The sequence below is a fragment of the Eleutherodactylus coqui genome, chromosome 4, assembly GCF_035609145.1.
Source record: "Eleutherodactylus coqui strain aEleCoq1 chromosome 4, aEleCoq1.hap1, whole genome shotgun sequence".
Lineage (NCBI taxonomy): Eukaryota > Metazoa > Chordata > Amphibia > Anura > Eleutherodactylidae > Eleutherodactylus > Eleutherodactylus coqui.
Window position 1 is genome coordinate 83,243,715 of NC_089840.1, and position 22,552 is coordinate 83,266,266.

Below are 22,552 nucleotides of genomic sequence, written 5' to 3' on the forward strand. Positions count from 1 at the left end.
CACTGGGCCACATGTTATTTTAAAGCAGGGGGTGCACAACCTCTTCTGCTCTTGGGCCAAGATTTTCACATTAAGCCAGTCCCATGGTCCAAAATAAAACCTAAAGGGGCATTAACATCTGCGACATCATCGTATGTTATATCAAAAGTGCATGCTATAAATGTCTGATAGGTGCTGATTCCACTTCTAGAACCCCAATGTATTGAGAAAATGGTGATCCCCTTCTCCCTGACTCACATTCGAAAAGGGAAGAGAGCTAGAGATGAGCGAACGTACTCGGTAAGGGCGATTTCGCAATCGAGCACCGCGATTTTCGAGTACTTCACTACTCGGGTGAAAAGTACTCGGGTGCACTGTGGGTGAGCGGGGGGTTGCAGCGGGGAGTGGGGGGAGAGGGAGAGAGAGAGGGCTCCCCCCTGTTCCCCGCTGCTACCCCCCACTCCCCTCTGCAACCCCCCGCCCCACAGCGCACCCGAGTACTTTTCACCCGAGTAGTGAAGTACTCGAAAATCGCGGTGCTCGATTGCGAAATCGCCCTTACCGAGTACGTTCGCTCATCTCTAGAAGAGACCACACATACCAAGCAGTCTCTCCATTGTATCTTATGTGAGTGGCGGAAACAGTGGAGTGTTTTACTACTCCTCCAATGTAAACTGAAGATAGCTGCACATATGCATTGCTATCTCATCTGCTCCTTCCTTTCTGGAGCCAATGTGATAGAAAAATTGTTTGTGTGAATAAACCCTTAGGACGCTTTCACACAACCGTATTTGTCCGTGTTTTTGCACACATAAAATATACAAGCACGAAACACGGAGAATAGAACCTATTGATTTCAGCGGGTTCATTCTGATGAGCATGTTTTGCGTGTGGAAAAAAGTAGCACGTACTCTTATTCCTGTGTTTTGCACAGAAAAGGCTTCATAGAAGTCTATGGGAGGTGCACAAATCATGAAACACTGTGCAAAACGCAGGGAAAAGAACACATCTGGACCTCATTAGGCTAATTAGCTTTTTAATCTATGGAAAGGGAGTCATGTGCATATATGAACTGGCCCTGTGTGTGCAAAAAGTACAGTAATATGCGCAGACACACTTGCAAATCAACCTTAAAAACCTTGTCTATGCGTAAATATGTTGCGCTGCAGCAAGCATATTTGCGCATAGTCATGTGAAGCCTCCCTTCATGGGCTTCTCTGCATAAGGGCTCATTCACACAAGCGCATATATAGTGCATTTCTATACCCGGGCGTATATATGTGCCCATTAGAGGCATTGATCTTCAATGTCCCATTCACACGGGCGAATATATGGTGCGTAAATATGCCGGCAGCGTGAAAATTAGTACATATACACGGCCGGCGCATATATGCTCAGCCAAAAGATAGTTCTGGAACTATGTTTTGGCCAATATACACCGGCGGGTCCCATAGACTCCTATGGGAGCAGGGAAAGAGAAGGGAGGGGGAGGCATATATGCAGCATCCAACGCTGAGAAAAGCTTACAGGTGCCTCTATATAGGCACTGGAAGGCATCCCGAGGATTTTGGCAGAGCGAGGGATTTCCGGGGTGTGGCAAATTTTTTCGCTAAAAACGACGCTCCTGGCCGTCTGAATGGACGAGAAAACGCTGTCCGTGATTGCGGGAAAATGCCCATACAAGCACTTATACGGAGCAGCTGTAAAAACACCGTCGCCGTATATGTGCTCAGCCAAGCATATTTTTACAACCTATTTGGTCTATGCTTTGCGGACCGTAATTCGGCGCTCATATATAAATCTATTTATCGATTCACATGGCCGTATTTTTCACGTTCTCATTTTAAAACAATCCGTATTTGCCCAATAGAAAATAAGACCAATGAATGCAAATATGGAAGCAAATAGTGATCAAACAATGATGACACATGGTTGCAATGTGATCTGTAACCCAACCGTATTACGGACGCGTTACCACACACTCATCTAAAACCGACCTTATCCAGAAGTCAGATAATGGTCAGGTGATCCGATATCCATGAAGAGCAGAGCAGCAGCACTCCATCGCCTAGGGAGAAATCAGAATGAACTGTTCCATTAGAATTTCTCAGATTTCTGTTACATGTTTATTTAATTTTGCTACTTTTGTTTTGCTATTGTGTCTACTAAGTAACTATTATAAAGTGCATTACGGAAGAGGCAGCTGCATCGCACAGGCAGTGGAAAGTAGAAGTAAATGGTTTTCTGGTGTAGGAATGTGTGCTGTGTCTGTGGGTGGAGGGATGATGTCATGATGGGAGGTGGGGGAGATCAGTGGGAGAAGCTGACTGAAGAGTGAGCCTTGCTTGCATTGAGTGAATGGTGTGAAGCAGCAGCATTGTGCACAGTGTGGAGAGGAGCAGCTGACAACTGATGCTGCTGCTTATGGAAGCCTGGACTGAGCAGCATTGCTGACATCCACAGCAGCCTCCTCTTCTACAAAGCCTGCTCTTGTGCTGCTAGGAGCCTGTGGTTGTATTCATCATTGTGGGCACCTGGCAAAGTTCAGCATGGCATTAATAATGGAACCAGTGAGCAAATGGTCTCCCAGTCAGGTAGTGGATTGGATGAAAGGTAATGTCATTTCTTAATAACCCTTGGATGCATGACATATCCTTGCTTGAGGTTCAGTGTATGACTTTACATGCCCTATACCAACTCATCAGGGACCTGTTTAACCAGGTTCTTCTGCTGAGGAGCAGGTCTTGGAGTGTTGAGGTTGCTCCTTTTGCTTCCTACCACACAGGTGCCTGTGAGAAAGATCTGACTTCTTCAGAGCTCCAACCACATGTGAGCTTGGAAAGTTCTCCAGTAGATGATGGTGCAGGTAATAGACCTCTGCTAGATGCAATGATGGCACCAGTGTGGTCACCTCATACATCGTCCATCACAGGTATCTGAGGTTCTCAGGTTTAGGAGAAACTCAGTTTTAGCTTCCATTTACCTGTAAAATGGATCTATACACGTGAATTTCTGCCTTAGCGTATAAAATAGGTCAGTAGCAATTACATTTGCTGGCATATTTTTCTTTTTTCTAGAAGACAAGACTTGGGTTGACACCAACTAATTGCCTAATTAAGGCTGATGTGAAGTAAAGATTTCTTTCCAGATTCACTTGTCCTCTTTTAAGGTTTGGATGAGCTGTGAATCCTTGTGGGATTTATCAGAGGCTTGCAGAATAAAATGCAAAATTGGGGCATGGAAATGGTGCCAGATCTGTTGTAGAAAACCTCCTTGTGTCTGAGAAGGAGATCTTGTGGATGGATGGATCTAGTGCAGGGTTGTGCTGCCAACAGACATTGATTAATGACCCTTCACAATCGGCGTGTGGGTTCTGAGTTTTAACCATTTTACTGCTGGTGCCATTTTGCTGGGTTCTCTATAATAAGTATTGTCTATGGTGTATTATTTTGTGACTTGGACCTTTAAGATCTGGATTCATATTCCTGTAGAGTAATAATCTGTACATTGAGGAAGCCTTGATTCTACTGTTTTCTGGCATGCTGGTGGTATGTTTGGAGTTTGCGATCCTTTGCTAGTCAGACATAGCAGGGCTCTGTGGTCGGTTCACTTCTTTGCTTCACAGTGATTTATGAAATTGTGCTGCACTTGATTATGTTGTATATCAGAAAATAAAGAACCTTTTTGGTTCCACATTATTTATTTTTCTTGCCCACTTCAGTGCATTTTATAGCTTTTATAGTTATGTATCTTTTTACTAAAGCATAAATCAATATTTATATATTTATTTCCTTTTGCTTATGTGGCACCAACATATTCCATAACACCATACAGACATTCTCATCACTCATATCGGTCCCTGTTGCTGATTGATGTTACATACACCCTGGGGCCAATTTTTGTAACAAGGCAATTTACCTATACAGATGTTCTTTGGAGCAGGGGTGGAAACAGAAAAAAAAACCAATGCAAAAATGGAGAAACTGTGCAATCTTCTTGCAAATGTTGCCTTTGATCAGATTTGAACCCACGACTCCAGCGCTGCAAGGTAGCAGTGCTGACCCCCTAGAAGAGTATTTGTTTTGTATGTATATATCAGGTTGAAGCTAATACAGCTATCCACCTTCTGCTTCCATGATCTATTACGTCATCCGTATTTCTATTTTGCAGCATATTTCATCAGTGTCCGTATTCAGCCTGTAGTCTTTCCATAGAATTCAGATGGATCTTGGCTGTATTCACACCTGTGTAATATGTGTAGGACCTGTATATTAAACGGGATGTCTGGCTAATTAAAATGTATAATAAAAATACTCAGAATTGTGAAATATTAAAGGGGTTTTCCAGGCAAATACCATTGATGACCTGTTCTCAGCATAGGTCATCAATAGCTGATCAGCTGGGGTTTGCTGCTTGGTACTCCAGCCACCCGCTGTCACACAGGGGAATAGAGCGGAAGCTAATGCTCCAGCCCCTGTGTAGTGGCCAGGGTGGTAACTGCAGGCACAGCTGACCTATCAATAGTATTTCGCTGGAAACCCCTTTCAGGATGCGATCACAGACAGCGGAATAGATGCAGATTTTTCACAGCTCAACATCTGCATCAAAATCCACACCATCGTTGCAGATTTTAACGCCAGTTTTGGTGCGGATCCACAGCTGAATTCACTCCTCTAATTGGTAAGGAGGAAATCTGCTGCAGATCTATGGCAAAAACCACCTCAAAATCTGCACCAAATGTTTTGCGAATTTTCAAGCTGTTTTTGGTGGTGATCAACACAAAAATCCACAATGTTTGAACGTACCCTAAGGGTGCCTTCAGAGAAAATTGTGCATGTTTTGAGCGATGCAATAGTGAGTGAAAACGCAGAATTATGAAATCAATCATTTTCAATTTTTCATTCCTGTTTGCGATGTTTTCACTCGTACGATGTGCAGTTGAAAAAAAATTGCAACATGACCTATCTTTCTGTGTTATGCGTTTTTTTTTTTTTTTAATCTCCCATGTTTCCCTATGGAGCCTTCTTTTCATTGAATTACAAAGCACGAACTTGCAATTTTTCGAGTGATGCAATGTGTTTTTAACATTAGAAACTCCTATTGTCTGTCGTGAGAAAATCACAAGCGATAGCGATGCTTTTGCAAGAAAAAGCATCACTGACACTCAGACATCTCATGAACCCATAAACAAATTTTGCCACAATTTTCTTGCGATCACCAGAATGAAGGAACCCTGAGGGTGCATTCAGACGACTGTATATCAGCTGGGTTTTCACACTCAGCCGATATACGGCATCTCTCTCTGCAGGGGGAGGAGGCTGGAGGAGGCTGGAAGAGCCGGGAGCAGTGCTCTGAGCTCCCACCCCCTCTGTGCCTCTATTTGCAATGAGAGGAGGCGGAATGGAGGCGGGGCTAAGTTCCAGGAATTAGCTCCGCCCCTGTCCCAGCTCTCCTCATAGAAAATAGTGCAGGCGGGTGGAGAGGAGGCAGAGAGGGGGCGGGAGCTCAGAGCACTGCTCCCGGCTCTTCCAGCCTCCTCCCTCTGCAGAGAGAGATGCCGTATATCGGCTGGGTTTTCACGGTTTATACGGTCATGTGAATGCACCCTTAGGCTGGGGTCACAAGGGACGTATTCCTGGCAGAAATATCATGGTTTTGCCGCATCGAAAACCGGCAAGATTTCTGCTGGAAAAGTGCTGCTTCAAAACCCGTGGCACTTAGCTGCGGGTTTTGGAGTAGCTTGGCCGCACGCTTTTCTGTAGCGGACGGCGCTCCCATAGAGGAGAACACTGCTGCAACGGAAAAAAAAAATTGACATGCTGCGGCCGGGGAATCCGCGCCAGAGCGCCGGCTTTGCCGCGACGGATTGGCTGTTCAGCGTGGACGAGATTTTTCACAAATCTTGTCCACATAGTTTGCTAATCCCGGATTAGCAGCTGCATGCAGATTTGCCACAGCGAAATTCTGTACGGAATTTCCACGGCAAATCCGCCCTGTGTGAACCCAGCCTTTGGATGTATTCACATGGATGAGTTACTCTTGTGAGTTCTGTCTCATAGCAATATGGATGGAACGTAAACTTTTTTCATAACATTGATTTCAATGTATGTATTCACATGAGCGATTCTTCAGCAAAAATCGCTGTATGTCTTATTTTTGGGTAATTCCTTACTAGGAGATTGCCCATTATTCCCTACTGGATTTTTATTTATTTTTTTCAATTAAAGTTGCATGCCATGTGAGTGCGATTTTTACTATTGAAAACACTTGCAATCTTTTCATGTGTGAGAAAAATTAGTGTGAACATCAGAAGTACGTGTGCTGCGTTAGTCATACGAAGCTTACTATTCCAATGTCATCCAGGTTCCCTACTGGTCTCCATCTGCTAGCCTCATAGATATGTGGGTACTGCAGACAGTCCCATATCCATGTTGAGAGAGACCGAGTAGAATTGGCATGTGAGTGGTGGGAGATCCTTGGAAAAAGAAATGTTGGAAATTTGTTTTGTTTTTAAATACCTGATCCAATCAAATTTTGGTACTAAATATACAGTTCCTACATGGTACTTTATTAGGCTCTGTTCCCACTTGTATTGGTGCCTACATCATAGATTCCTGCGTGTTGCTGAAAAATAATTGTTCAGCCAGCATTATTAATTTTTTTTCCAGGAAAATTATGGATATTACAGAAGCTGACTGAATTATAAGGCTGCTTTCACACGTCCGAGAAACTCACACAAAATTAGTGCATTGTGTGACGCACAGATCTCGCATGAATATGCATAAAGTCATGTACATGAGCTTATTTTTATTTATTTTTTCCCCACACCGCAGTGTGGGAAATAAAATTGTGGCATGTCCTATCTTGGGGCATTCCCTCAGATTGCATTGACCATTTTTTTTCACTAGGGCCGGCAAAAGCATTGTACGGCATGTGAAGTGCACGTGAGTTAAGCGATGTGAGATTTATCATTGCAAACAATGCAAAACACTTGCTGACCCTCCAGTGCGGCTTTCCCCTAGGCCTGTTTCACACAGGTGACAGTCGCGTTGCTATAATGCTACAAACTGCATATATGTGAAGCTCATGCTTTCCTATCGGTTCCTTTACCTTTGTGATGTTTAGTAGCATACGACATTGTGAGTCAAAAACCTTGTGGGTTTCGCACTATGTCCGCGATTTGTGAGGTTTTGTAGCCCATGTATCCCTACAGAGCTTTCCTCTTTGTTGCATCACACAAAAATGCGGTTTTCAAGCAGTGCGATGCAACATTGACACTAGGAAATCCTACTGACAAAGCGCTAGACTAAGCCCTGGCTGCAGGGGAAAAAAAAACATGCACATCGCCTAGAAGTGCTGTCTGGCTCCACTGCATCTTCTCCCCTGCACTGGTCTTTAGTCATTTCTTCTGGCAGGGGATTGGAATATCCCCACCACCAGGAAGTGCTGCGTCTGATTGGCTGAGCGCTGTGGCACCTAGCCAGTCAGAGGCAGCGCTCAATGAACGAATCACAGCCCTCAGATTCAGCGCTTGATAAACCAATCACAGTCATTCAATGAATGGCTGTGGTGGGTTAATCGAGAGCTGGCCAAACAGAGGCAGTGCTTCCTGGAGGCGGGGATATTTCAATTCCCGGCCAGAAGACATAGCTGAAAACCAGTACTGGAGAGAAGATGCAGCAGAGCTGGACAGCATTTCTAGGTGATGTTTGTGGGGTGCAGGGTTGTTGTGGTTTTTTTTTTTAAGCTAGGGCTTATTTTCGAGATAGGGCTTATATTTCAAGCCCTCCCCTGTAAATGCTTGCACGTGGTTCTGTAGCACCACTTGCGACTTTGTAGTGTCAGAAATTCGCAGTATTGTGGCGAGAAAACGCAGCAATACCACACAGACCACCGGTGAGATATCGCTACGATTCTTCTCGTTGTGATATCGTGTCACCTGTGTGAAACAGGCCTTAGCAATGCAAGGAGTTTTTTTACACACAACTCCTCACATATGTGGGGAAATCGCATTTGCTGAGGATGATATTGGACAGACTTTCATGGCCCAACATCGCACTCACCCGTGTGAAATTAAGGCTTCTTTCTCACGAGAGTATATCGCCCGCCGTTTTTACCGATAGCCGATATATGCTACCATCTTGGGCGTAAAAGCTCATTAATGGGCGCACAATCTAATGTTTGTGCACCCGTTCACATGGTATGGGCCCCGGCATATACACCGAGGCTGCCATGCCGTTGAGCCTTCCCCTCATCTCCCCCTCGCCGGCTCACCTCTTTTCTCCTCCCCTCTGGCTGATTCCAATGGGAGACGATGGGGCGAAGCTAAGTGCCACCTGTCCCGCCTCCTCCCATTGCAGGCTGTGGACAAGGGGAGGGGGGGGTGGGAGCTTAGCTGCTAAACTCCCTTCCCCTCCCCTAGTCAATGCTGCTATATTCCCTCCCACCTCCCTTCTCCGGCCGCTGTCATTGGCTCCCATAGGAGCCCATGCATCGACCGACGTATTCCTGCCCAAAACATAGTTCCAGGACTATCTGTTGGGCCCGACGTAAAAACACCCGCGCTATATTGGCCGGACGCTTTTACCTCGTGGGAATACCGCCCTGAGATCTGATGCATTGGAATCCAAACGCGTTTTCGCCGCGTTTCCCACGATTTTTCCGCGCGTTTTTCGCGGCGTTTTCGCGGCTTTTCCATTAATTTCCATTGACTTTCATGGGTGCATTAGGAGAAAAATAAGGACACATATGCAACTGACAGTTCCTATGTTAAAAACGCAAACGCAACGCAAAAAAAACGCCAGTGGACAGGAACACATGTTATCTCTATGCCTGTGCAGGAAAAACGCAAAACGCAGGTAAAAAAACGCCAGTGGGTGCTCGCCCTTAAATGTATAATTATTGCATCTAGATTTATATCTGCCGTGCAAGAGACTATATGGATGTACACGACATGGTGCTGTATGGTCAACATACAAAAATTAACAGGGTTGCTTGGTTTAGAAGAGTTTATTTGAAGCCTGCTACCTGGGCATTCTAAGTCAATTCGAAGTAAACTATTAGCCAGAAAGGAGGACTGGCACATCTGTGTATTACATTGACATCCATTGATTTTAATAGGCACTGTGTAATATTTAACTTCACCTGTTGAGGTGCTGCTGAGAAATTGAGCATTTGCTGCCAGGTCCTTTCTCGGTCTCTATCTGCTTGCTGGCTGTATTTATCATCCAAAACAAGAAGTAGATACTAAAAGGAAATGGAGAGGTAGTAAATCTGGCTTAAGAAAGATAGATATTTTAGTGGTATTTTTTTTTTTTTTACCCTGAATTAGGTTTATATTGGAATACACTTGGGGATAAATAAACGGAGACTAATGTCCCTTTTATACTGTCTTATTTCTGGCTTCCTATTATCATTCAAGAATATCTAATAATAGTATCTATGTGTGTGTGTGTGTGTGTGTGTGTGTGTGTGTGTGTATGTGTATATATATATATATATATATATATATATATATATATATATATATATAATCTCAAAACCGCCTCACATCACTTTGGGGAAGTAGCCATCTTCCGGCACGGCTGTTTCCCATTGTGTTCAATGGGGAAACATTGCATCGCACCGCGTTTGAAAACAATGGCCGATGGGATAGCACGCCTAAAGATAGGATGTGCTGAGACTTGTTCCCCCACATCGCATTGTTTATGTGTATGACCCCATTTCCATGGAAGACCTAGCATTGCCTTTGTGTACACCTATCACGATGCTGCTACTAGCCCCATTGAAAACAATTGGCAATGCGAGGGCATGCAAAAGAATGGGGTTAATATCCGTACGTCTCGCAATGCACAAATCTTGCGTGATTTTCTCGCTCGCGTGAAGCCAGCCTAATGTAGCTAACTACTGTTCCTATCATTCAGGGAAATACGCTCTTCTTGTGATTGATGGGAGTCCAAGTAGTTGGACTGCCACCAATCATACATTTCTCATCTAACGTATGGCGAAGTTATAAATGTATTGACTATGAAAACTCCTTAAATTCAAGTATGTAAACTAAAATGTTGCATAAAGTCTGCCTGTCACTTCAGATGACTTTTCAGAATTAGCTGAATAATGATGATATTTCTAAAATTGTAAGACTGGTATTCTGCATTATTCCCCAGTCTTCCCCTCTGCAGACTCCATCTCTAATTCTCAGTTATCCCTGAGGTAACAAGTGGAAATTGCTGCTATGGTGCCGCTATATGCAGTGTACAGAGAAGAGCAGGGTATCTTCTTCTTTACCTGTGTGTAGCACAACCCCTTACAATAAAAAAGCATCATGTAGGACAGTGCACAGCACTTCTGAGCAGTGTAGATGTGATTTCTGTAGTTGTAAAACAATAAAGAGTTACAAGTTGGTTGTTGCAGGAAGGTCTGTTTGAGTTTATCTGGCCCTCTCCCTCTTTTCATGGACTTCTAAGAGCATAATGAGACAAAACCTACCCTGGCTTCCTGTTATCCGTCTTGTTATTTCTGTTAGGACCCATTTGTAAGGCCATGTATAATTAGACTGTGTGCTATCTTACGAATGTCATCCTTCTGGCCACTGCATCAAGTCTATTTTGATGCAGTATGTTTAACTACCCTAATGCAAGTCTAGGGGTGTTCATCCCTGCATATTTATCGTATGAAATGTACTTTTGTAATGGGCAGAGAAAACGCACTTGTGCGAATGAGCCCTTAATCTCTGATCCTTGGGAGCCACAAGCCCATAGATTGTTAACTATGATGGATGATATTGACTAAAAAATACATAATACATAGATAATACTTGGGCCTCAAGGGTTATAAAATAGTGAGTATGGACAATAACTAGAACTCTCTAGTTTATTATGTAATGTTAATATTTCTTCATTCCAACCAGACGTCTACTGGAGCTGCGCTGTTATTAGATTTCCTTTAACTTAATGACAAATATACTTTAGTCACAGATCCAATTACATTATTGAATTTTACCTGCGATTAAAGCAAATCCAAGGACACAGGCTTTCTGAAGCTGGTGACCCTGGCAAATGATTGATGTGGTCTTATCTAACAAAGCCATGTACAGTATATTTATATCCTCTTAAAGGGGTATTCCCATAAACCACTTTTTATAAACAATTTTATCAGCTAAATAATATGTAATAAAACTTATCAATTATCTTCTGATCTGGGAAGGTCTACACTGCAGGGGTGAGACAACCACCGATCCGGAGAATGGGATTGGTGGGTGTCTCATCCCATCAGTGGGGAGCAGCTTAAATGAAGCGGCTGCCGAGCATGCTATATCTTATAATATACTTGTGTTTTCAGCTACTTCTGCTTGCTGTTGGTGAATGTAAAGGTAAAGTCCCTTGTACAAGCACCGAGTCATGCCTGACTCCTAGGGAGTTTTCTTGGCAGACTGTTTTTGCAGGGAGCTTTGCCATTGCCTTCTCCAGTCATCTTTCCACCCCCCCTCCCCCCAGCAAGCTGGGTACTCGTTTTACCGACCTCAGAAAGCTGAGTCAACCTTGAGTCGACTACCTGAACCAGGCGGGCATTCACCTCACAACCTTCAAGTCGTGAGCAAGAGCTTAGGACTGCATTTCTGCTGCCCTAACGCTCCACTCCACACGGGGCTGTCATTCCTATTGCTGGTACACAAGTCATTAAAAGCATGGAATGGTGTAGACCAAAAACTGTGAATAAGTAGTGAACCTTTGAACATTCACAAATGTTATCGGATTAATTTCTCCGCTTTTTTTATTGATAATACCAACTTGAAAAATATCTTTTGACGCAACACTTTTTCTTCAGTAGTGTTGGGAGACAAAATATCAGTTCTCCCCCAACACCCGCTAGTGATAGTATCCCTTTAGGCTGTGGCTTAGCAATGGTGGACATGCCCTCTAAGGGCAGCTGCAGCTGTGCTGTGGGGTTGATGGGGCTCCCTGGATTCACATGAGCAAGTGAAGAAAGATGTCAGCAGCACATCAAGTTACCACAATAGTGGGGGTGAAAAGCAACCAGGCTATAGGGGTGCACGCTCACCGTAGGGTCCGGACTTTAGAAATCCCAAAAGCCAGTATAGAATAACCAATGTAAGCAGCACCATGCAGGAATCTTCAGATAAGCACTAGTGAAAATCCAAACTTCATCTTTTATTCATTAGAACTCCATGCATAAAGAAACTTGCAACGTTTCGTCTGACAAAGTCTGCTGTCAGTTTCCAACAGGGACAACAATAAACTTATCCCTGCCTCTATTAGGATAGCTCCATTCCTTTTATCTCCCTCTCCCCTACCTGTTTGGTTTTTGTTTTTTTCTGCCTACCTCTGGATCAACATTGTGGTGGCTGAACTGAATGGACATATGTCTTTATTCGGCCCAATATACTATGTTACTATTTTACTATCATTGGGGTTTTTCAGCTCTGCAGTATTGATGACCTATCCTCAGGGAATGTTGCCTGCAGTGTTGACCTGGGCAGCTGCAAAGGGTACCGAGCTGTCTACTTCTGGCTTCTTACTCTGTGAAAGCAGTCTAGTCAGCAGATGAATGGTGGTGCTGGACCATTATTAATGAACTATTACTGACATCCTGAAGGTAGGTCATCAATAGTCCAAAGCTAAACTAACTCCTTAATAGTCTGTTTTCATTTAAAGGGGATGTCCAGTTACTGAACAACACTTGCTGCAAATAACAGAGCAGTAATTGCCTGTCCTCTGCTGAGGGGATCCAGTGCTGTTCCCCTGCATCCTACCAGTGATAGGTTGCAGTGGTCAGTTGACCATTGAAGTAACCTTCCACAACAATTGGAGGCTGCCGCATCTGCACCTGTTCTCCTGGCATCTGTGCCTACATACTAAGCACCATGATGCCAGGAGCTCAGAACTGTGACGCTGCAGTCTTTGGTTGGCTGCAGCAGTCAGGTAACTTTCGCTGACTTCATCTTCCAAAGTCATGACCAGGAGGACATTAGGGCAACAGAGCTGGTTCTCCATGGTGGCAGAGGAGTAAGTACTGCTCTGTTTGCTGTTTTAAGACAGAACTATTGCAGCAATGTTATCGGGTAACTGGACAACCCTTGAACTCCCATTCACTGCAGCAGCCATAAAGCACCCCCTCTCTCCTGCTACACTGTATATACAAATAATGCTGGAGTTTGGAGTATATTCCGAGACAGCGGTCACGTTGTGTTATTTTACTGCATCTACAGAAAAACCACAGCGTGTCTTTCCAATGTTTCTGCCCCAGGGTAGTTTCTAGAAATAAAAAATAAATGACTACAACTTTTAAATTGAAGAACAAACTCATTATTTCTTTTACAATATTTTTTTCTTTTCATATAACTAGTGAAATTAAAATTACGTAAGGGGTACGGTCACTTTTAAAGGATATTACAGCCTATATAGATCTATCGTTTAATATACACTTTCTGATTTTCAGGCACTTGTTTTTAGCACAAAACTGCATCCGGATGCAAGTAAACTAATATCCATTTAAACCAGTGATAATTTCACAGTTTATTAGAATTTCTTTAGGCAAACTTGTGGGAGGCAGAAGAAACAGTACAGCGCACAATGCTCAATAAAACCAACTTGAGCTAGTGGAAAAAGTCATGGTCTGAAAAATCTTAGAGTGCGTATAAACCAGTGTTCACAATGCTCGAGCAGTCTGGATCACTAGTCCAATAAAAAGCCACTGTCAGAATTGACGGCTGGCATTCAAAGTGTTAACTGTTCAGAACTGCTGCCGCCAGGTGTCGGCTGTAAGAAACAGCCTGCACCTGACGTTCGAGGTTCCCATAAGCCTCCCTAGATAAGATTGCGGGATGCTGTGCGGTTGCTATGGCAGCCGGGGGCCTTCTGAAAGGCCCCAGGGCTGCCTCTGCCGAGTGCCTATCAAGCCATGCCTATGGTATGGCTTGATAGTCTGTCTGTCCGATCGCTGCACAGCATGATGTAATGATATAGCATTACATCGTACTGCAGGACAGGTTGTTCGTATCTTACGACGTCGTAACTCGAACATTTATAAGTAGGGAATAATCTGTATATCTAAGTAATATAGAAATATCTCCGCCTGACCAGCCTAAGGCTTGTCTGTTCAAGCTGTGTGAATACTGTTTTATATAAACTTTGGGGGGAAATCTCTTTTCTATAGGAGTCATTTTTTCCCCATTATACACTATTCTACCAAAAGTAATTTGACACCTGAACAAGAATCAAAAGTAGTATTTATTTCCATATGTTAATACTTAGTGGGGCCTCCTGTGGCTCTAATGGAATCAGATACTCTCTGTGGCATACTTTATACTAACATCTGATATATTTCCCTCCATTCATCCTGCAAACATATGGCTAGTTCTCTCAAAGAATATGGACGCTGTTTATATTTCCTGACCTGATGATCCAGTTCATCTTAAAGATGTTCAGTAGGGTTCAGTTTCGGACTCTGTGCAGGCCAGTCCAATTGTGGAACATTGATCTCCTCAAACCAACATGAAACAGCTCTGAATTTGTAACCAGACTTGTCGTCTTGTTGGAAGTATTGCTGACCTTTTTATGGAACACTGTCACACTCTCAGCAGCGCATTGTCTAAAATGTAAAGGTACAACTTCGCTTTCATGGTTCTTGCCACTACAATCAACGGACTGAGTCCATGCCATGTAAAGTATCCCCAGACCATAATAGATCATCCACCGTAGTGGCATAACACACTCAGCAAAAGACGTTCTGCAGGCATCCTCCACACCCAGGTACACCCATCTGATTTAAAGATTGAATAACGTGATTCATCACTGCGTAGAACTTTCTTCCATTGCTCTACTGTCCTGTTGTGACGATCCTTGCATCATTGTTGATGGGCTGATGCATCGTCTTTGAGAGAACTTGCTAGACGTTTTCAGGATAAACAGAGGGAAATGCCATCTTAAGTATATCCAATGTTAGCAGAAAGTATGCCGCAGAGAGTATCTCATGTCAATAATGCCAAGGGAGCCCCACTGAGTATTTACATATGAAAATAAATACTACTTTTGACTCTTGCTCAGGTGTTCAATTACCTTTTAGTAGCTGTGGCAAGTCAGGGTCACTCAACTCTTGGATCTCCATCAGGAAATGGGCACCACACATGGAGAAACGCTCCAGAGACTCATGTTTCTTTTAAATCTTGTGCCTGCCAGTTTTATGCAACAACACAGCAAACGTGTATAACACATCGCAGTCCAGGGTATACAACCCACAGGGTCCCTGCCACTAACCCCCACTTGGGGCGTCAAGAGCGTGTCCTCCTCTGTCAGATGGGTGATGGGCACAAACTGGTCCTCACCAGACCTCAGGCTCCTAGTTCCTGATGCAGCGTCTTCACACCGTCTCTCACTGGTCCAAACTAGACCTCAGGCTTGCAGCCCTTACAGTATTGCTAAGCTGTCCCTTTCCCCTGAGTGTGGCAGGAACTGACTCTTTTATCTTTCTGCCACACCCAGATGTGTTAACCCTCTCTCAGATTCCAGGATGCCTGTCTGTAGCCCTCTGCAGGCCATCCTGTATTCTGCACGCCTATATAGGTTAGTGTCCTTTTTTTCATGGCTATCCAATAAGGGTACTTTTACACATAGCGATAATTGTTCACCTGAGCAAATTGTGTCAGTTTGCTCGGGTGGTTAGTTTAAACACAAAGGTGTGTGTGTGTGTGTGTGTGTGTGTGTGTGTGTGTGTGTGTGTGTGTGTGTGTGTGTGTGTGTGTGTGTGTGTGTGTGTTAGTTAGTGTGTGTTAGTTAGTGTGTGTTAGTTAGTGTGTGTTAGTTAGTGTGTGTTAGTTAGTGTGTGTTAGTTAGTGTGTGTTAGTTAGTGTGTGTTAGTTAGTGTGTGTTAGTTAGTGTGTGTGTTAGTGTGTGTGTTAGTGTTAGTGTTAATGTTAAAAAAAATTTCCGCAGGATCATTTAGTTAACTGTGCCAGCGATTTGAGAATGAGTGGCTGATCTGTGTTTAAACAAAATGATCAATAATTGAGGCAAAGATGATTTTCATGCTTGCATAGAATGAAGAATAAGAGAATGAATCCTCATTGAATTGTTGGCTGTGTTAACACTGAATGATTATTGTTCACATTCAAACAACCCAGTGTTTTTTTTTTCTTCTTCTTTTTACGATAACCTTTCTGAGTAAAACCACCCTAAGGCTGCGAGGGCAAGTGTGATATCGGGCTGAGAAACTCACATTTTCACACTGATGCAAGCTCCTTTTTGGGGGAAAAAATGCCTTTCATCATTTCTATGTAATAATGATCCTCCGGCGCAGCTTTCAGTGTTTCAGTGTTTCCCATTGTTTTCAGTGGGAAACCTTCCATTGCACTCGCAGTACATCGCACTGTGTGCAATGTATCTTAGTGTCCCATCAGAAATAATGGGTGATGTGTTCCAAGAAATGGCAAAGATAGGACATGCCGCAGAATTTTCATCGCTCATATACATGACTGCATTCCAAAGCATGGGGTTCATATTCGTGTGAGTTTTGTGCCTCTCACCAAACTTGCACAAGATTTTCGGCCGTGTGAAACCGGCCTAATTGTAGATCTTCTCATAATCTTGCAGCTGCTAGATCCTGTTTTCGCCAGGTTGAAGGAATTTTACAATGTAAAGTGTGTAGTAGTTCTTGTATTGAGTTGCTTACTATAATGAATATACATTTGTTGGCTGGTAGAAGAAAAAAAAAGTTTCCTGGCACTTTACTGCATTAGTCTTCCGTACAGTCTTGATATTGCATAACAGATCTTGGTGTGAAATTTAACTACTTTCGGGTCATCCCAGGGCGCTGTCATGAAGTCTTTCAAATATGTTTCTGTGCTCATTACTGTGCATTTAAAGGTTTTGCCTGCAGCAAGCAGCCATTAAACATCTGGATGAATTTTCTAATTTATTTTCCATTATTTCCTGTGAATAACTGCATCTTTTGGAGGCCAGGCCCTACACTCACACTGGCAGTCTCAATGATTTCTTTAACCTCCTCTAAATTCTAAAGCAAACTATTTACTCTGCACTGCACAGGGATTCCCCTCCAACTGTCTGCCCTCAAGTTGTGACCTCTCTTTATTGGTTACGATTATGACAAAGCTTGATGTTTTTTGAAAATCCGCTACAATCCTCCAATCATGAACACATTCTGTGCCACTAAAACCATTGGCCTCCTTTATTGTAACTAGTTGCTCATAGCAACCATTCCGATTTATTTTATGTTCTAGCCTGTCCTGGGAAAGAAATGCATTATCCTGTTTATTCTTCCTTTTTTTTTTTTTTGATTGGAAAATGCACCTCCACTAAATTTTAGATGCCGATTTACTGGGGTTATAGAGCATCTCAGTAGATTCCACAATCTGGGTTTAAAATTGAAGGTTTGATTTATGTTTGTCAGTAGAGTTATTTTAATTGTTTGCCTGGGCTCTACTTTGTCAACATCGTGGCGCTGCTGGGAACCCCAGAGCAGAAAAATGCTGTGGGGGGGGCACCAGGCATATGTCGGCTTGGGGCTATTGCCTGGCCAGATCATCCTCTCCAGTTTGGCTGTTTCTTAGACAGCTGTAGGAATCGACCTCCTACTAGGTATGTCTACTCCCCTCTGATCTGAAGCGCCGTTGTTAGCCTCTTTGTACTCCTGCACAAGATTATTTGGTTCTGGTACTGTATGTATGTTCTAAATTTGTTTTGTGTGCTGTATTTACTGTGTGTACGGAGCTTGGTTCTGATATTGTATGCATGTATTAAGTTTTAGTTTGTGCTGTGTCTGGGCTTGCTTCTGGCGCTGTATGTATTCACCTAGCTGTTCTGGTATAGGTATACTACTAGCTTGCTAATTTCTGCACAAGCAGAATCTGAGCAGACTAACTACTTTATTTATATATATATATATATATATATATATATATATTGGAGGGGCAGCCAAAAAAATGTGGACAAGATGCCATCTAACTTAAAGTAAGCATACCCTGTGTGAGGGTATCTTTAGTTAAAAGGGTTGTCCTTGATTGCCTTTTCAAAATGTCTGCCTGAATGTGTTAAATGTCGGTAGTCATACATGCTGAGTGGTGCAGTCCCCGCCATGACAGAGCAGTGACTTCTGCTATTGTGCAGGCAGCCAGTAAGGATCAGTGCACTAGAATGGGCTTCTATCCATCACTGGACACATTAAGTGGATGTTCTGAAAGGGAGTCAAAAGAACATCAGAGGCATCATGGCAAGTATATAACAGTGATATCTACACACTGGAGTTTTATTTATTTTTTTTTCTTTTAATTCTTCCAGTTGAATTTCTTTTTTGTCTTGTGCACTCTAATTGGTAGATTGAATATTTAATAGAGATGAGCGAACGCGTTCGTCCGAGCTTGATATTCGTGCGAATATTAGGGTGTTCGGGATGTTCGTTATTCGTAACGAACACCATGCGGTGTTCTGGTAAATTAAACTTTCTTCCCTGAGACGTTAGCGCTTTTTTTTGGCCAATATAAAGACAGGGAAGGCATTACAACTTCCCCCTGCAACGTTTAAGCCCTATACCACCCCCCTGCTGTGAGTGGCTGGGGAGATAAGGTGTCACCCGAGTATTGAAATCTGCCCCTCCCGCTGCTCGCTATGGATGCATTCTATATGCGCTCAATGGGGCCAGCGGCAGCAGCGCTGACCCCATTGAGAACATATAGAAGACAAATCCTTCTTCTCTGGCACAGCTGTAACAGCTGTAGCAGAGAAGAACGATGTTTGCCCATTGAATTCAATGGAACCGGCAATACAGCCGACTCCACTGAATGCAATGGGCTGCCGGTGATCGCAGGATGAATGGTCGGAAAGGGGTTAAATATATAACCCCTTTCCTGCAATTCATCCAGAAATGTGTTACACTAAAAATATATACCGGCGTATAAGGCGACGGGGCGTATAAGACGACCCCCCAACTGTCACCTTATACGCCGGTAATACAGTGGAGCAAAGAATAAAAATCATTACGTACGTTTTTAGATGATCTGCGGCGCTCCTGCAGGCTGTCACTCCCTCCTGGTCCACGGCAGAGTATTGCTTTCTCCACGAAAGACTTTAAATCCCTGCCTCCAGAAGCACATGTGCCTTCAGCCAATCACAGCCAATGACAATGATGTCATTGAATGGCTGTGATTGGCTGTGTTTCTGGAGGCGGGGATTTCAAGGCTTGAAATCCCCGCCTCCAGAAACACAGCCAATCACAGCCATTCAATGACATCATTGTCATTGGCTGTGATTGGCTGAAGGCACGTGTCTTTCTGGAGGCAGGGATTTAAAGCCTTTCATAGAGAAAGCTTGTCTGCCGTGGATTAGGAGGGAGTGACAGCCTGCAGGAGCGCCGCAGATCATCTAAAAACGTAAGTAATGCTTTTTATTCTTTGCTCCACTGTATTACCGGCGTATAAGGTGACAGTTGGGGGGTCGTCTTATACGCCCCGTCGCCTTATACGCCGGTATATATTTTTAGTGTAACACATTTCTGGATGAATTGCAGGAAAGGGGTTATATATTTAACCCCTTTCCGACCATTCATCCTGCGATCGCCGGCAGCCCATTGCATTCAGTGGAGTCGGCTGTATTGCCGGTTCCATTGAATTCAATGGGCAAACATCGTTCTTCTCTGCTACAGCTGTTACAGCTGTGCCAGAGGAGGACGATCTTTATGCTGACAGTGGGGGGGGGGGGGCACTCTTGCCGCTATTGTGGCTTAATAGTGGGACCTGTGAACTTGAGATGCAGCCCACCATGTAGCCCCTCGCCTGCCCTATCCGTCACTGTGTCATTCCCATCACTTTCCTGAATTGCCCAGATTTTCACACATGAAAACCTTAGCGAGCATCGGCGAAATACAAAAATGTTCTGGTCGCCCATTGACTTCAATGGGGTTCGTTGTTCGAAACGAACCCTCGAGCATCACGGGAAGTTCGTTCCGAATAACGAACACCCGAACATTTTGGTGTTCGCTCATCTCTAATATTTAAATGACCATAGGCCAAACCACTGTAAATGAAAAGTCCTAATAGATGGTAAACTGAATGCCCACCTCTCTGTATAAATACTATTTGTGCATTTTTTTAATTTTATTTTTTAATTTTTATTTTTTTTAAATTTCAAATTTTCTTTTTTTTTTTTTCTTCTACCACATTAAATTGGGAGTATATCCTTTTTCTAGCAGTGAATAAAGGGTCCGAGTTACAGGAATGCTGCCATCCAGTAGGTGGCACTGCAGAGGTATTGTTCCATATTCCTTATTTACTGATAGGGTGCAGGAATTGAGAGGGCAGAGGGAAACTAAGCTGTTAGTCCAGCTTCTATGACAGATCTACGGAGACTTGGATTGCAGTGTCTGTGTACAGTGATATGCAAATGATGCAGAAGGCACAAACTGCAAAATTTGTAATTAAACCCTATTGCGAAAATCATCATTAGCCCAAAAGACATGAATTTTAACCCCTTAATGACATGGCCTATTTTGGCGTTGAGGACCAAGCGATTTTTTTTGGTATTTTTCCATCTCCATTTTTCAAAAGCCATAACTTTTTTATTTTTCCGTGGACGCGGCCGTATAAGGGCTTGTTTTTTGCGTGGCGATCTGTAGTTTTTATCGGTGCCACTCTTGGGTACATAGACAATATCGTAAAATTTTTATTTTTTTTTTAATGATAACAGGGAGAGAAAACGCATCAATTCTGCCATAGATTTTTATTTTTTTTTTACAGCGTTAATCATGCAGCATAAATGACACACTAAATTTTTTCTGCGGGTCGGTATGGTAACAACGATACCAAAATTGTTATATTTTTTTTAGGTTTTTACACTTTTTTGCAATAAAACCCCCTTTTTTTGGAAATCTTTTTTTTTTTCTCTATAGCTGCATTCAAAGTCATGTAACTTTTTTATTTTTCTATGTACGGAGCTCTTTAAGGGCTTATTTTTTGCGAGACGAGCTGTAGTTTTTATTGGTACCATTTTGGGAAATGTACGGCTTTTTTGATCACTTTTATTGCATTTTTTGTGAGGCAAAATGCTAAAAATTAGCATTTTGCCTCTGTTTTTTAGCGTTTTTTTTTACGCTTTTTGTCGTACAAAATAAAAAGCGTGTTCAACTTTTTGTACACGTCGTTACGGACGCATCAATATCCAATATGTGGGGTTTTAGTTTTTTTTCCCTTTTTTTATGCTAATATTAGAAAAAGCATAAAAAGGGGGTTTTTTACATTTTTTTTTTTTTACATTTTTCTTTTTTTTACATTTTTCTTTTCTTTTTTTTATACTATTTGAGTCCCTCTGAGGGACTTGCAGCACTGTGCCTATGATCGCTGTCATAAGGCATGGCAGAGCTACTGCTCTCCCATGCCTTATCGCTTGTACAGCGATTATAGGCACAGGCAATACAGGACGCCAGTGTCTGGCGTCCTGTTGCCATGGTGACAGGCTGGGCTCTCGCGATAACATCGCGAGTTCCGGCCGGAGACACACAGGGATCGCGATCCCTCTGTGAACTCTTTCCCTGCCGCGATCTACTTAGATCGCGGCAGGGAAGGGGTTAACAGCGGCGGGCGCATCTCCGATGCCCCCCCGCTGTTGGAGCGGGACGCCGGCTGTGACTGACAGCCGGCTCCCGCTGCGGGATAGCGCGGGATCTTATGTGATCCCGTGCTATCTCCAGGACGTACCAGGTACGTCATGTTGCGGGAAGTACCAGGCTGCCATGACGTACCAGGTACGTCCAGGAGCGGGAAGGGGTTAAAGGGGTTCTGACATGAAAAAAAAAAAATTGTACTCACCTTGCTTGGCCTGGCCCGATCGCCAGGCATGTCCCCTCCAGCCGGCATCTTCTTCTGTGCCTTTAAAGCAGAGCAGGAGCGGTCAAAAAGACCGCTTCCTGCTCTGGTCCGTCCGTCAGGCACTTCCGAGGTCAACGGACGGACCGCTCACAGCAAGCACGTCACAAGCAGTGCTTGCTGTGGGCGGCCCGTCCGTCCGGCTGAACTCCGGAGTGCTGCGCATGCGCAGTGGAGACGCAGCCCGTCCTGACTCCTGTCAGAGGGCACCTCTCCACTGCGCATGCGCGCGATCCCGGAGCGGCGCGGCTGCTGGAGGAAGAAGACTGCCTGCCGGGAGCTGATCCCCCGATGTCAACAACAACAGAAGACAAGGTAAGTGTTATCTTTTTATGCTTTAGCAGCCATTAAACCATGGGTTCCCTGGGTTCATTAGGCACACCAGGGAACAATGGCTGCTAAAGCATAAAAACATTATTCATGTCAGAACCCCTTTAAGTTATTAAATAGAAAAAAAAAAGCCCCCCAAAGGAGTCTGTAGCCTTTGACTTTGGGCTATTGTTATATGCTGTAAACCAGACTTAACCTTAGCCTGAAATGTCGCCATTGGGTACTGGAATTCATTTGATATTTTCATATAGTTGTGGTCTAGAAAAGCTGTTCAGGCTTTGCTTTTTCTTTGTTCAGATTATGTGTTAGGGAAGCTCCTGACGTACGTGCCAAACATATCTATATACTTCTATACAC

At 43.6% G+C, this 22,552-nt stretch overlaps 1 protein-coding gene across 1 annotated transcript in view; it reads left to right on the forward strand.

Annotated features, from left to right (window-relative positions):
* The first annotated feature begins 2,528 nt into the window (after positions 1-2,528).
* The window catches only part of CNKSR2 (connector enhancer of kinase suppressor of Ras 2), a 372,341-nt gene continuing 352,317 nt past the window's right edge, over positions 2,529-22,552 (forward strand). The window contains exon 1 of the mRNA XM_066598620.1: positions 2,529-2,592. Coding sequence (XP_066454717.1) covers positions 2,529-2,592 — 64 coding nt within the window. The remainder of the gene's footprint in view (positions 2,593-22,552) is intronic.